Source organism: Vespa crabro, chromosome 6, assembly GCF_910589235.1.
Source record: "Vespa crabro chromosome 6, iyVesCrab1.2, whole genome shotgun sequence".
Classification (NCBI taxonomy): domain Eukaryota; kingdom Metazoa; phylum Arthropoda; class Insecta; order Hymenoptera; family Vespidae; genus Vespa; species Vespa crabro.
The window spans coordinates 7,979,599-7,993,993 of record NC_060960.1 but is presented as its reverse complement, the minus strand read 5'-3'; the positions used below and the strand labels follow the sequence as shown (position 1 = coordinate 7,993,993).

The window sequence follows — 14,395 nt, the reverse complement described above, 5'->3', positions numbered from 1 at the left end:
AAATATATTAAAAATAAATGAAAATGAAAATGATTCTGTTCAAAGAAGAAAGAAATTGGATGTTCCGCAAGTCTTAAATTCGTGCCCACTTTGAGAATTCGTAAAACGAATTTGAGTAAAAGTGTTTGATGCGTGGAGGGTTGTCTGCCGACAGGCGCATGGAAAAGCCAAAGGGGGCAGATCTGCCGCATTAGCCTCGCGGAAAACGGTTCCTCTTGTCAGACGCGACGCGTCCGCGAACACGTACGGTTCTAAGCTTTCCGATAAGAATCAAAGAAGATTCTTTTTGTTCGTTCGGTCGTTTTTTTTTTTAACGACTCGACTCGAACGAACAATTTTTATTTTGTTTCTCGAAGTATTTCGATTTGAAAAAATACCTGAGAGGATCGATTCCAAAAGATCGATAATACGCGGGACGTGCAATCGGGAAAAACAATCAATTTCTTGGAAACTGATTAACGTATTTCGACGGGACGAGGGTCGGAGGGAAGACGATTAAAATCCGACCTTGACTGATCGGAAAAAGGATCCCACTTTGAGGAAACACATGGTACGGTGATCGTTATGATGACTGCAAACCGATTCGCGCCTTTCGTCACCCTCGTTTCCGTCGTTTTGGTGTCGACATTTCGTCACGGTGAGTCTCTTCGCTACGCGAAAATTAAAAGTAATCAATTTCTATCTACTTTTTTTCTTAGTTTCGATAAAAAAGAAAAAAAATGAAAAGTAAAAAAAGAAAATATAAGTACATTTAAAAAGAATCGCCAATAAAATGAATAATCTTTTATTTATCGCGATTTTAAACACGTGCTGCATCGCTAAAGAAAAACTAATCGATTGGTTGGATCGATCGGTCTGGATTTTTCGATTTAACATTTTGCTTCGATACTTTCATACATTGATAAATGAGTACAATTTTTTAAGTTAATCGAATTATTCAGAGAAATAAAAATGGTTGTTTGCTCGCATATCGTTGATTGTCACAAATAAAAATGGCTGTTTATTCGCTTTGTTATTTATTGATCACAAAACATTATAAATACATTGTTTGATATTCTATTTGTATAAAACTATTATCTCTATGTGCTTACATTTATCTATATTTTTTTTTTTTAAATAACAGGAAATGAGAACCAATTACACTTTCGATAGAAAAACGAGAATCAATAGTACGACCTTGGGTATTCGATTGGAACTTTTATGAAAGAACGACACAAGTTAGAATGCTTGATACTCGATAAATTTAATTTGATAACAAATAGTTCTTGTACTACTTTATCGAGGAACAGTTTTATCGACATATTATAAAGATACATAGGAAGGATATATATATATGTATGTGTATATATATATATGATCTTACTATCTTAAATTCTTTCTTATATAAAACGCCCATTGTATTATGTAACAACACAAGAATCGCTTGATGTTCTTGATTAAGATCATTTTTGCTAAATATTACGTTTTATATATATTTTTCTATTATGTTATAAGTAAACATGTAATAAATTATAAGTCAAGATTATCTACGATACTTTAAACTCCAATTATGTTATATTTAATTAACAGATGACATTTGTCTAAATTAATCAAAACTTTTCCGACGAGTTGAAAATAATATTTCAAGTTTTCTAATACTGTACTGTTTGATATTACAATAACAAATATCTTTTCCAAATTATATTACTCTAGTATGATCTTATTATGATTTTCTTAGTATTATAATTGTCTTATAGAAACTGTAAATATTTGATAAAAGTGTCGATAATCAATCAATGAGAATCGATTGAAAAAACAAAAAAGAAAAAATAAGAAATCGAAGTATTAATGCTTCTGCAAAGGATTACGTTGTTCCACATATTCGTTGAGGAAATCGTACAATAGTAGCACTTGTGGTACTTCGCTACCACCTTTCTAGAAACTTAGATGTTAGATAGCTTGGATCCTTAAATCGGATTTTATTAAGAAAATACCTGGTACGCGGATAGAAAACAGGTCGACGATACTTCGAAGAAATATTGTCCCTGGTCTCAAGTTGACTGCATTATAATGTGCTTAAATATAAATCGATCCTCGATTCAAATCGGATTAATAATAAATCTATATATAACAACGTTAATCTCGTATTATCTCATTTGATCTCGTATGTTAATCGTGTGACGAAAATTTGATTTACAATTTAATATTGACAAAAAATAATCAAAATAGGTATATTCTCAGATTTCATAATTAATAAAACAGATTTCAAATTGTTTCGTATAAAAAAAAAAAATTACGAGCTTTCTCATTTCATCATAATTAAATACGAATAACTTGTCATTTGTATCATTAACAAGTTTATACTGTACTCAATTAGGAATTCTCAATAAGAACAAAAAAATAAAATGTAGATATGATTTTGTTAAAGAGGACAGCGTGACATATTCCTAGAAATAATGCATTAAAATGAAACAACGTGAGAAACGATATAGGAATGATTCAAACGAATTCTTGATATCGGATCGCTCGATAAATAAATAAAAAAATCAATAATTTTTGTAATAACTATCATTATCTTATCAGATCTAGCATAGTTTACGGAAATTTAGAGGATTTCGTTCATAGAATCGGTCCTCGCAAGGGTTATCGAGCGACCCACTTTCTCCCCTCCATCCCCCTGTTCAATCCTTCCCTCTCTCTCTCCCTTTCTCTCTCTCTCTCTCTTTTTCTCTTTCTCTTTCTTTCACTCTGTCTTCTACCTTCGTACATTTCTCTCTTTTTCCTTATACCTCGTGGTACCGCGATGACATTGAATACTTTGCATAAACCCTATTGCATCTTGAAGGTTAAAATAAGGTCTCCTTAATTTGCTTAATATTCGTACATTGAATAGGAATTTTTAATGCAAAGGTCAAAGGTTTTTATTGATCTCTAATTTCTCATTGGAATAATTATATTTCATCTCAATGAAATATCTGAATATTTATAAAACATGATCTATATATCTACAATGATATTGTATACATCAAAGTTCTATCTGGAATACCTTGACAAGAGGAAAAGAAATAGAAATCGACTGCCGATCGAATTGGACCGTCTCAATTTCTATCAGTTACGTAAAAGATCCGCAACGTCGTGGTAGCATGATACGTTGTCATGCTACGTGTCTTTTTACTATCCCCTATCCCCTTTATACTTCCTTTTTATCGAAGATCGAAGGTTTGTCATTAGAGTCAAATGTCACCGCAAAGAAAAACTCTGTTTGCTTTACCATGAAAATATCTCATTGATATCTTTTATTGCGATTATCTAGATACTTTCATTTTAAGATTCATTACAATAAAAAAAAAAAAAAAAAAAAAAAAGAAAAAAAAGAAGAAAAAGTTTATCACAACTATAAATCTTTTATTGCGATATTATTATAATATGAAAAATTTTATTGTACGTGTAATAAAAGATTTTTCGATTTTAAAATGATCATTATCAGAAAAAATTGTATTGTTTCCATAATTATATGAATCTTTTAATCGTAAGATCATTATAATCTAAACAAGTTTATTGTATGTGTCCGATAAAATTTTCGATTTGTATTACGTTAAAGTTGAAAAATAGCTGATAGGTAGTCGTAAATAGGGCACGTTCGAAGAAGCTAACCTTCCCTTGTGTTGCACGAAATTCTGTTACGTAAACTATATCATTAAGAATGTACTCTCCGTGTGGTTTCCACATTTAATCGATATTCGGTGCAGGCTCACTCTCCATATGTTAGGTTTACTTTACTCTCCTATCTAAAATGTTTTACATTCAGCTACAAAAGGGGTGAATCTCTGTGACGTGATAAGTATTTGTAGGTTTAACATAGGTCAGGATGAAACAGCCCTATCAAAGAGAGAGAGAGAGAGTGAGAGAGTGAATGAGTGAGAGAGAGAAAGAGAGAGAAAGAGAGCTATTCGTATATACACTTGTATAAGAGACACTTATACGTGTACTTGTATCCCAATATAATAATCATTAAGGAACTTTATCGTTTAGCTTACTCGAGCATTATTCATCAATTCCTAATATTGCCAAATTTGTTTTGTGAAAAAACGGATGAATTAATTGTAGTATCATGAATGTGACAGAAAAAGTATGCTATGATCGAAAAAAACAGAAAAGAAAAAAAGAAAAAAAACCGCCATAAAACGTTCAGTAATTTATCAAGCAGATCAAATGCATCATGCTGGTGGATTAATTTTTCTTTTTCTTTTTTTTTCTTTTTTTTTTTTTTTTTTTTTTTTTCTTATAAAATTTGCACCTTCTACGCGAAGACTAGTTTTCATAAAGTATATCACTAGGCCATCGTACCGATTGCACTTGGTCCGACTGCTCGATATCAGCTGGCACGGCAGCGATTCAGCTAGAGGGTGGTTGGGGTGTGCTGTGACGTCACTAGCTCACACTACGGCAACAGGGCCGTATCTTCTAGGTTGCCATCAATATATTTTTGGGAAATCCTTTTTTACGTTTCTCCCCTCTTTCGTTCAATTAGATGAATGATGATCTCACTTTTTTCTTTTTTTTTTTTTTTCATTTCAGGCGAAGCAATAATATGCTATCAGTGCAACAGCGAGTACGATCCAAGGTGTGGCGATCCGTTCAATCCGTACAGCCTTGGAACGGTAAATTGCAGTTTTCAACCACGATTGGAGCACCTCGATCATCTCGAGCCCACGATCTGTCGGAAAATCAGTCAGAGAAGTACATCGACAAATTTCTTACTTTTTCTTTTTTATTTTCACTTATAAAACTTTTTTTTTAACGTATTCCCACGTAATTTCATCATTTTTACTGAGGCTATCGGTTTATTAAGCTTGACACAATAATTATGAATTATACAGTATTATTATTCACTTATGCATTGTACGTACGAAATTGTTATTTCTATTTTTTTTTTGTTTTTATTTTTTTTTGCTTCTTTTTTGTTGTTGTTTTTTTTTCTTTATATCGAAAAATGCGCTAACGGATGCATATTCTTCAAGTAATAAAGAACAGGGTTGCCGTCTGCATTGCGGCGGCCTCCTACCTGATAACCTTGTAGTCAAAAGATGGACTTAGAAACATGAACACTTGTCCTTTTGAAGTTTTAGTGTGTCGAATATAAATGAGACATCAATTATATTTAAAAATTCAAAGATTTGTATACATAAATGATATATCAATTTTCGTTTAATATATTCATGATAAACGATATGTTTATGTTATACATGTGCGCGCGCCTGCACACACGTACATACACGTACACACACAAACACAAACACATATATACACATTAAAGTGTTAAATAAATGAAGATAGAAGTTAAGCATAGAAATTTTTTGAATAACTTCAAATCTGCGTAAGCTTTTAATCTTTAACTCATATCACAACTATATGCTTTGTAATTTAAAAAAAGAAAATACATTAAATTATTCATCCATGAAAGTTTCATAAAAAGTCGAGTAAAATGAATCGTCAAACTTTATTGTCGTCTCTAAGAACGTAGCTTAGAACTAACGTGAGGAATAAAGACTCTAAAAGAACATTGAAGTTCATGCAACGCGTGTCTCGTACTTTTTATTCGTCATTGTATCAAAAAAGCCTTTTGCCCCATAAAAGATTTTTCTCAGATTTATTTGGATTCATGGAGTTTATATTTAATCCTCCTTTTAGTTATGACATAATTTTATCGAAAACCATATAGTGAAGATATAATTGATTAAAAATCTTGTTCGTTGTGCACAGATTAAAAAAAAAAAAAAAAAATAAAAAAAAGAAAATGAAGTTTAATCTAATACATACAAATGTAATGTAACGTATAATAATTTTTTTCGAGTGTTATTTCTTTTCTTTTTCTATATTAAAAGAATGCCTTTCAAAACTTGCAGTTTATGGAAAGGAAAGAGTCGTAAGGGGTTGCGGCTACGTTACGGATCAAAAGAACAACGAAACCTGTTTCCTAAGAACCGGCACTCACGACGTCCGTGCGCATTACTGCGCCTGTACCGGTGATCTCTGCAATTCTGCCGAAAAACGTAGACCGTCCTATTTATTGAACCTGGCAACCGTCGCGACTATCATCGTGGCGATTCCGAGTCTTATTTTATCGAGTCCTTTTTCCCTACCTGTATTGACATCGTCCAATTTGTCAGTAGCCTAAATAGAGAGCAGCTGGTCGTTAGCGGCTAATTATCACGCCTAAAACCGAATCAAACGATTCGAGCCTAATTCGACTTGTCGTTATTCGATGCCTGAGAAAATTGGGCTGCCAATAGAGTAGAAATAAGAAGAAAGAAGGAAGGAAGGAAGGAAGGAAAGAGAAAGAGAGAAAATAATTTTTCTGAAAGGATTAACATAAAAAATCAAAAAGAATCTATTCGTTCTTTTTTCCTTCATCGAAATAAAAAGATCGACGAAGAAAGAACGATAGAGAAATAAAAAAAAAAAAGGAAGAAAAGAAAGAACACTAAAAAGAAACAAAAAAAAAAGCAAAAAGAAAAGAAAGAATCCCCAAAGGAACGAATAGAAATTATTTCCTGCTTCTATCTTTCTCGTCTTCACACGATATGGTACATGGAGAATGAAAGGGGAGAGGCGAGTATTACGTGAGAAGGATGATTTAAAAAAAAAAAAAAAAAAAAAAGGAAAGAAAAGAAAAAGAAGAAAAAAAAAGAAAGAAATGTAAAAAAAAGCAGAGGTAAACGATTATCGACGAGTCGACGACGATCCAAATACTGCTGCTGCTTCTACCTATTTTTGGATGAAAATGTTTGGAGTGTGCGCGATAGGTATGTACACCATTGTTCCGTGCTCTACGACCGGGGCCGCGTCAAAAGTAGTCAAATTATAATCAGTAGTAGTATACAAGAAAAAAAGAGAGAATGATTTAAAAAAAAAAAACTGCCAGAGACGCGCGAATTCGAAGCGATAGAAATATTCTTGAAACGTGAATGGGACGTATGTAATGATTAATGCAATAGATAGAGAGAAAGAGAAAGAGAGAGAGAGAGAGAGAGAGAGAGAGAGAGAGAGAGAGAGAGAGAAGAATAAAAGATAAAACGTTTTAGACATATAGGAAGTAAATAATAGTGTCAAGAATTACGCTACGAACGAACACGCGCATATTAGACCGATAAAACGTTGAATACACGAGACTTATGGTCTGCCGATGTATCGCTATTACAGGAAGACGTTAAATGGAATTGCACGCAAAGAAAAGAGATTATGGCTTATTTTTAGACGAGTGACACTACATGCGATTGCGTTCGTGATAGTGCGAAATCCTTTGTTTACGATCATTTAAGAATTTTTCAATCGAACAAAAGTTTAAACGTTATTAACGAAAATATATTCTAATACATAATAATTGTAATATGTCAAGGAAGGAACTAAATTTTTATCCGTTTTCTTGGAATCCCTCAGGCCTCTCCTATTACTATTACCTTTAACTTAAGAAATATCGCCAATCACGAACACGATCCACGTGTTTTGCCGATTTTTGCAATAAATATACATTAGTATAAATGAAAATTCTCAATAATTCGTAGTGAAATGGGAAACGCACCGTGACCGATCAAGAAATACTAGATATATACTTATATGTACGTACACGTATGTATATATTTTATTGTATTACGAAGATTGTCTCGCGTGTTGCGTGTGTATATGTATGTGTGGGTGCGTGTAAGTTGATGTATGTACAAAGAGAATATATGTAGTAAGTATGTATATTTGAATGAACGATCAGTAAGTAATGCTGAAATCGATGATAGCTCATCGATTTTACGTGCTATTCCTTCGAGGGCGTTCGACGTAGATGAAATAAAAAAATTAAGAAAAAGAAAAAGAAAAAGAAAAACAAAAAAAAAAAAAGAAAAAAGAAAGAGTTAAAATTAAAATTAAAATTAAAATTAAAATTAAAATCAACGGTGGAGATTTAAAAGGAGCTCTCTCGGTCGAGAAAGATTAAACGTTCGTAACGAATCAGCCAGGTAGTGTGTTTGATCGAGGATCGATAAGTAGATGAAATAGAAACGCTTAAGTAAACAAAGAGAATTAAAAAATAAATAAATAAACAAACGCGTCTCACACACATACACATAACAACGCGGTCCTAATACCATTGAATCTTACAAGGATCTCTAACAACGTCACCACCGCCATCGTAATTGCTCAAGTGTTAACAGTCGCCACTACATTTACCACACTACTATTACTACTACTACTACTACTACTACTACTACTACTAACTACTATTACCAGTAATACCGCTACTATCGCTACTGTTACTATTAATGCAATTAAAATAACGATACTACTAATTGTAAGCAAAGAAAGAAAAAAAAGGATGAAGAAAACAACAAAAAAGAAAAAAAAAATACATTACGACGAACACAGAGCAACCGACGGTAGCAATAGAACAAGGAAAAAGGAACAATAGCGAAAAAAAGATAGAAGTTTCCTGTGGCTTTTGAGAGAGGATAGAGAACGGAGGGAAGAAGTTAGAGGGAGGAAGGTGATGGGGGTGGATAGGGACGTGGCATTTTCAAATAAATAAGTCGTTGTAAAATGACGGCGAAATTGAATTAAAAAAAAAAAAGAAAGAAAAAAAAAAGAAAACAGAAAAAAAAGAAAAAAGAAAAACAAAAAAGAAATGAATACGCGAATTCCGTATACGCACTCGGAAGCACGAAGCTTAAGGCCCTATTATTATGAAAGTGTTGACTCACATTCTTTTGATACAGATCCAAGTTAGAGACAATTTTCAAATCGTTGAAAGACGCGGTATTAAATCTCTGCCTCTTCGACTCGAAATCGTTTCGCATCAGTTTCTCTTCTTTCTGACACATCAGGATTATAATTAATAATAATAATAATAATAATAATAATAATAATAATAATAATAATAATAATAATAATAATAAGAGAGAAATACGACGCGTGTGTGTTCTTCTTTCTGTTCGAAGAATCTTAACGTCCTATGTTAAATGTTAAAAATTTATAGAATATGTATCTAAACAATGATTATTCTTTTGCAATGTTTCCTTCGTTCTATGATTCCTTTGGTGTTGCTTGTAAAAAAAAAAAAAATATTTTAAACACCGCAAATTTTCGTGTTCGATCTCTAACGATCAAGCGCCTTTAATCTATAATGACTGATGATCCTGAACGTGATTCAAAATGCGCGAATTGGATCTCGAATTTCTAAATTAATTCCGACGGACGAATTCGATTAAGAATTAAAAATAATAATTAAAATTAATTAACACCTCTAGTGTTCTAAATACTGTTATTTCTGCCGATACATGTCATGTGACTCTTATGCGTTTATTCAATTACGCTTAAAATTATATTCTTAAATATAAATTTAAAGTATGTTTACGAATGCAATATAGAAAAGTTTGAAATAATTTCAAAAAATGTGTCCACGATTTGAATTTCTTGTAAAAGAAGAAAATCCTCGAGGGATAACAACAAGAAAAATATGCTTTTCTAGTTACTCGAATGAGTATAATAATGGAAACACAGATTAATCTGATTTGTCATTTCAAATTCATCCGATCTTAAATCATACAATCGCGCATTTCAATACATATCATCTTACATAATCGTGGTGGATCAAATTGCAATAACACACATTTCCAAATCATGACACTGCCCCACCTCATGCATATCGAATTGAAGAATGACACATTTTGATGACATGCGTAAAATTCTTATACATAATAATGATCGCAAATTGACGCTTCATTAAGAATTCTAGTTATAATACCGGTTGTCCCCTACAAACGTATCAAGAGAATGTCTACGTCAAACTTTTTAAATTTGTTTGTAACATTTATTGTCAAATTATATATTCTATTGTACACAAAATACACAATGTACAGAGAGTATTCTGCCAATAAAGTGTTAAATGGTTACGGAAAAGAATATCAAATTATATTATTTTTCTTCCAAAAATCCCATTATAAACATTTACTGTTTCATGTAGATATATTTATATTGTTTTGGAAATGGGAGTCCTTTTTGTTAATTAAAATATTCTTTCACATTTATATATAAATCACTTGTGAACAAAACTTTCGTTTAATTTGTTTTAGAAAGATATATAAAAGTGAGAAAAATATAAAAATAACATACATATACATATATGCATATGTATATATATATATGATAGTTATAGATTATATGTACATTTTATATCTGTTATATTAAAGTTTTCCTAGAAATGAAATTTTATATAAATATTTTATGAAAAATATAATACATGAAATCAAATGTTTCTATATAGTATTGTTATACAAATGTCTTTTGTTTTACTATTACCTGTAAATCAAATCGCTTATATCCTTAGAAACTTAAATAATTATGTTTTTTTTTTTTTTGTATATAAATGTTATAAAACCCAAGTCTGCATTAACACAATTTATATTTACAGTTGTTTTTAATAATAAAAATATATCATAAAACTTTTACAAATACAAATCTTTTATCTATTATGAATTATGCTGAATAAGATGTTCTTTTGTAACTTGACATTTCATTTAAGAATAGTTTGTGTCATAAATATATTAATATGTAAAGTTAAATAAATATTAAACTTTATCTATAGCAGTTAAGAAGCATATGAAATCCTACATATTAAAGCTTTATGAAATAGTATAATGACATAGTTAGTTAGAAATGTTTAGATATAACTATAGATACATTGCTTCTGCCCAAATTGATATAATCTGCAAAGCTTGGACAAGTATAATTGATATTAATATTTGAATATTGCAAACATATATTTTTATGTATTTCGCTCTTATGTAGATAAATATCCAATAGAACTTAAAAAGATCTTTCCATTTTAACAGATTTATAAAGTATGTTCTAAAAACTAAATGAACTAGAAAGCATTTCTATTACTAAAATAATAAATTTCTTTATATCCTAGCTATTAATAAATAAAATTATGTAAAATAATGTAACGAAATGTCAAACGTTTTATATGTATTTCTTGGTACTGCATTAATACAATATTAATGTATAATGCATTTTAGCAATGTATTATCAATGTATTAGAATTATTTCATAGATAAATTTATAAATACAGGACATGTAAAAATTTTCTCACTACATTATCAGATAATTTTTCAGTTCATCAGTGGCAATGAAAATTCTTAAACAATCGTAAATTTGATATTGATGTTAGACAAATAAAATAGTTTGGAATAGTAAAAGAAATGAGACTTTAATTATCAAGATTAAAATTAACTTTGCATGACCATATTCAAGAGTGATTTTATACTGATTATGAATTAAAAAATTATCTGATAAAATGGCAACATGTAATTTTTATATTTCCTGTATATGATTAATAGCTGTTGAATATATAATGAAGTCTTTATCTCAACGAATAATCGAGTAAATTGTGCATTTGTAAAGATAGTTATTTGCATTTTACAAAAAAGCAAATAACTTCTGATAAATTATATTTGACTTCATTTTAAAAAAACAAATATATTATTTTCTGCGCGAATATTAATATGCGATTTTTCTTGATCAACTAATACTTAAGTAAATTTTATAATTAAAGGTAAGTATTTAAGTAACTTTAAATGATATATCTACGCTATAATTTCGATGTATAAATGCAAGTTAAAATTTACACAGTATTTTGGTCCGACCAGAAAAATATCATAATACTAGATTTATAATATCTAAAAAGCACGCAATTTTCGACAATTATAATTAGATGATTAGAAGATTAGAAAAATCTTATTGAAAATGAAATTCAAATAATTCAATCTCAAACTCGCAAACTTACAAAATCGTGATTTTATAATCAGCATTATTGAAAGCACCTTTCAATTCCCATTTTCTCATGTATTCTGTTTATCTCTTTAAACTGCTAGGTATCCACAAGCATGACATCGTTTAATTTCTCTTCCTCATTAAATAAAAATGGTGTTACTACTTGCATATTAACAGACATGTACAAAGGATACGTTAATTGTTTGTCCAGAGACATCACCTGTTTCTAGAATATAAATCATAAAAATATATTAATTTGAAACACTTTATATATAATAGTTATATATATATACTATTTATACCTCTTCATTTTTGTGTAGCGATAACCTAAGCATTCCGGAAGATTGAATATGTTTAACTTGGCGTTGTTCATCCAATGAAATTAATGTTACCCTAAAAATAATTACATTCTTTTTTCGTTTTTTTTTTTTTTTTTTTTTTTACACACTATTATTTATGCAATGATATTTTTCTATTTTTTTTCCTTTACTTACTTTAAAATAATATTATGTTTATTATGATTTGCGTGAATATGATCTGTATCTAATCTTTGATTTCGTTTGATACGCAAAATTGTAGTATCCAGACACATAATAAAATCTAGTCCAAAATGAAATGCTGTCCATCTCCAGATATGTTCACCGGGTTTCTCAACATATCGGCCACATCGAAAACATTCTTGATAAAATTCTTTCTCACTCATTTGTTCAGGTCTATAAATATTATAAATGTATATGATGTATTTTGCAATTAATTTATAAAAAAATAAATTTATTATATGATAACTGACCCTTTATCTTTGCTAGCATCAATTCTTAATAAATGTAACCATTGTTCTTTATATGCATCATGTAACCAACTAGGAGGTATTAAATCATCACTGTATAAAACTCTAACATCTTGATCATGTAAAAGTAGATATTTCATTCTTAGAGCTTTGAACGGAGTTGCATATTCTTTGCCTTCCTCTGTCGCTAGAAAAGGTTCTGTCCATGTATGGTTTTTAAAGTCTATCTCAATTGTTTCATCTCTATTTTTTAGATGTACAAACAGCCTAAAACAATGCAATAATTTGCATTTAATTATTTCTTTGCTTATTTGAATTACATGTTAAAATGTATTCAATAAATCATATACTATAATGAAAATAGAATATTTTACCATAGACGTAGCATCATATATATACAAAATTCTGTTTGTATAACCACCAAATCTGGACTAACAATCAATTCTGCCATTAAATCTGGAGTAATGTCTTGTAAAAGTGTTGGATATAACCAACCGTATCCTAATAAATTAACTTCCATCCATTTTTTAGCAGCCACTTTAACTGCAGGCATACCATATGAAACCGCTGCTTTATAATATGGAACAACAGTTTTAATATTTGTAGTTTCAATCATAATATTGGTGCATTGATCGATCAATCCTTGTAATTGAAATAAAGTAGCCGTAGCTAAAATTGAAATGACATCCTTTGGCTCTAAACTGACTTCGTCTTGGTAAAATGATCCTAGTACTGTTAAAAGTGCTGAAATAATTATAACTGAATTATTAAAAAAAATATTCATTATATTACTATAACGTAATATTTAAAATATATCAATCTTATTTACAATCTAATGTGATATTGGAATCAGCAATTTCAACGCTAATTACAGTTTCATTTGTTTCTCTCCAGGATCCAGAAAACATACTTGCAAAATATGGACTCTGCAAATGAATCCATTTTAATATAAATTTGATAAAAATATAATTTGTTTATATAAAAATAGAATATTAATTAATTCGTACTTGACTAATATAAACTTTATGTAATCTCCATGCTTTTCCTAACATGAGCACAGTTATATCACTTCCTTTCTCTTCTTGGAATAAAGTTTTGTATATATATTGTGCGGTTGTTAGTAATTTTCTCCTACAAAAGCATGCATTATTACAAATTATTAAAATTTACATATATGAAGTTACTCTGATGGAGTAATCAATTGTCCCACTTTTTAGGCGTTTGAAGTGTTCGATCGATGTATTCAAATTCAGAATCGAAATCATCCTCTTCGATGCATTTTCGTTTACGGCCTCGATAAACAGAATGTACTGCAGTATTTGACATAGATGCAATTCTGCTCATATAACTTCCCATCTTTCAATTTTTTTTTTTTTTTTTTTTTTTTTTTTTTTTTTTTTTTTTAAACAATAAGTAATTTTCTAATGAAATTTCAAGACGAACGTCAGAAGTTTTGTCATTTTCAATAAGAGATATAAAAATATCGTCTCTTTGGTTATAACAAAGTGTATTTACGTAGACGTAATGAAAAGATGACAGAGACCTAAAACAACTCATGACCAAAAACGTATAAAATATCTCTTCGAGTTCTAGTAGCACATTTATGAATAGACACAATTGGTGAATGCCTTCATTTGTACACATCCAATCATACAGTAGTAGCGCAGTATTAAATAATGAATAAACCAATCCTGATGACAGAATCAAAATCGTATTTTTCATTTCATCCAATCATCTACGAGATATATTAAGCTGAAGTGTTCTCATTGGTCGGACTATGAGATAACTCAATGCAAAATTCTTTTTAATTTC

General features: G+C 30.0%; 2 protein-coding genes across 2 annotated transcripts; one reads left to right on the top strand and one right to left on the bottom strand.

Annotated features, from left to right (window-relative positions):
• Positions 1-195: 195 nt before the first annotated feature.
• Positions 196-6,293, top strand: LOC124425205 (protein quiver). Its single transcript, XM_046965226.1, has 3 exons — positions 196-637; positions 4,558-4,719; positions 5,886-6,293. Exons 1-3 carry the CDS (start codon positions 565-567, stop codon positions 6,155-6,157), a joined length of 507 nt encoding a protein of 168 aa, XP_046821182.1. The 5' UTR covers positions 196-564; the 3' UTR covers positions 6,158-6,293.
• A 322-nt stretch (positions 6,294-6,615) lies between these two features.
• LOC124425200 (protein germ cell-less) lies at positions 6,616-14,160 on the bottom strand. Its single transcript, XM_046965211.1, has 8 exons — positions 13,794-14,160; positions 13,591-13,714; positions 13,413-13,509; positions 12,958-13,327; positions 12,587-12,850; positions 12,291-12,509; positions 12,099-12,189; positions 6,616-12,022 (listed from the first exon to the last, which is right to left on the bottom strand). The coding sequence occupies exons 1-8, from the start codon at positions 13,937-13,939 to the stop codon at positions 11,894-11,896; spliced, it is 1,440 nt and encodes a 479-aa protein (XP_046821167.1). The 5' UTR covers positions 13,940-14,160; the 3' UTR covers positions 6,616-11,893.
• Positions 14,161-14,395: the final 235 nt, after the last annotated feature.

What these genes read in the sequence shown, in the direction of transcription:
- LOC124425205 (XM_046965226.1), top strand. Translation starts at nt 565, where the DNA reads ATGATGACTGCAAACCGATTCGCGCCTTTCGTCACCCTCGTTTCCGTC. An exon ending in GGTGTCGACATTTCGTCACG is followed by an intron (nt 638 to 4,557) that starts GTGAGTCTCTTC and finishes TTTTCATTTCAG; the next exon opens with GCGAAGCAATAATATGCTAT. An exon ending in TCGGAAAATCAGTCAGAGAA is followed by an intron (nt 4,720 to 5,885) that starts GTACATCGACAA and finishes CAAAACTTGCAG; the next exon opens with TTTATGGAAAGGAAAGAGTC.
- LOC124425200 (XM_046965211.1), bottom strand. Translation starts at nt 13,939, where the DNA reads ATGGGAAGTTATATGAGCAGAATTGCATCTATGTCAAATACTGCAGTA. An exon ending in ATAAAGTTTATATTAGTCAA is followed by an intron (nt 13,510 to 13,590) that starts GTACGAATTAAT and finishes ATTCATTTGCAG; the next exon opens with AGTCCATATTTTGCAAGTAT. An exon ending in GATGCTAGCAAAGATAAAGG is followed by an intron (nt 12,510 to 12,586) that starts GTCAGTTATCAT and finishes TAATATTTATAG; the next exon opens with ACCTGAACAAATGAGTGAGA.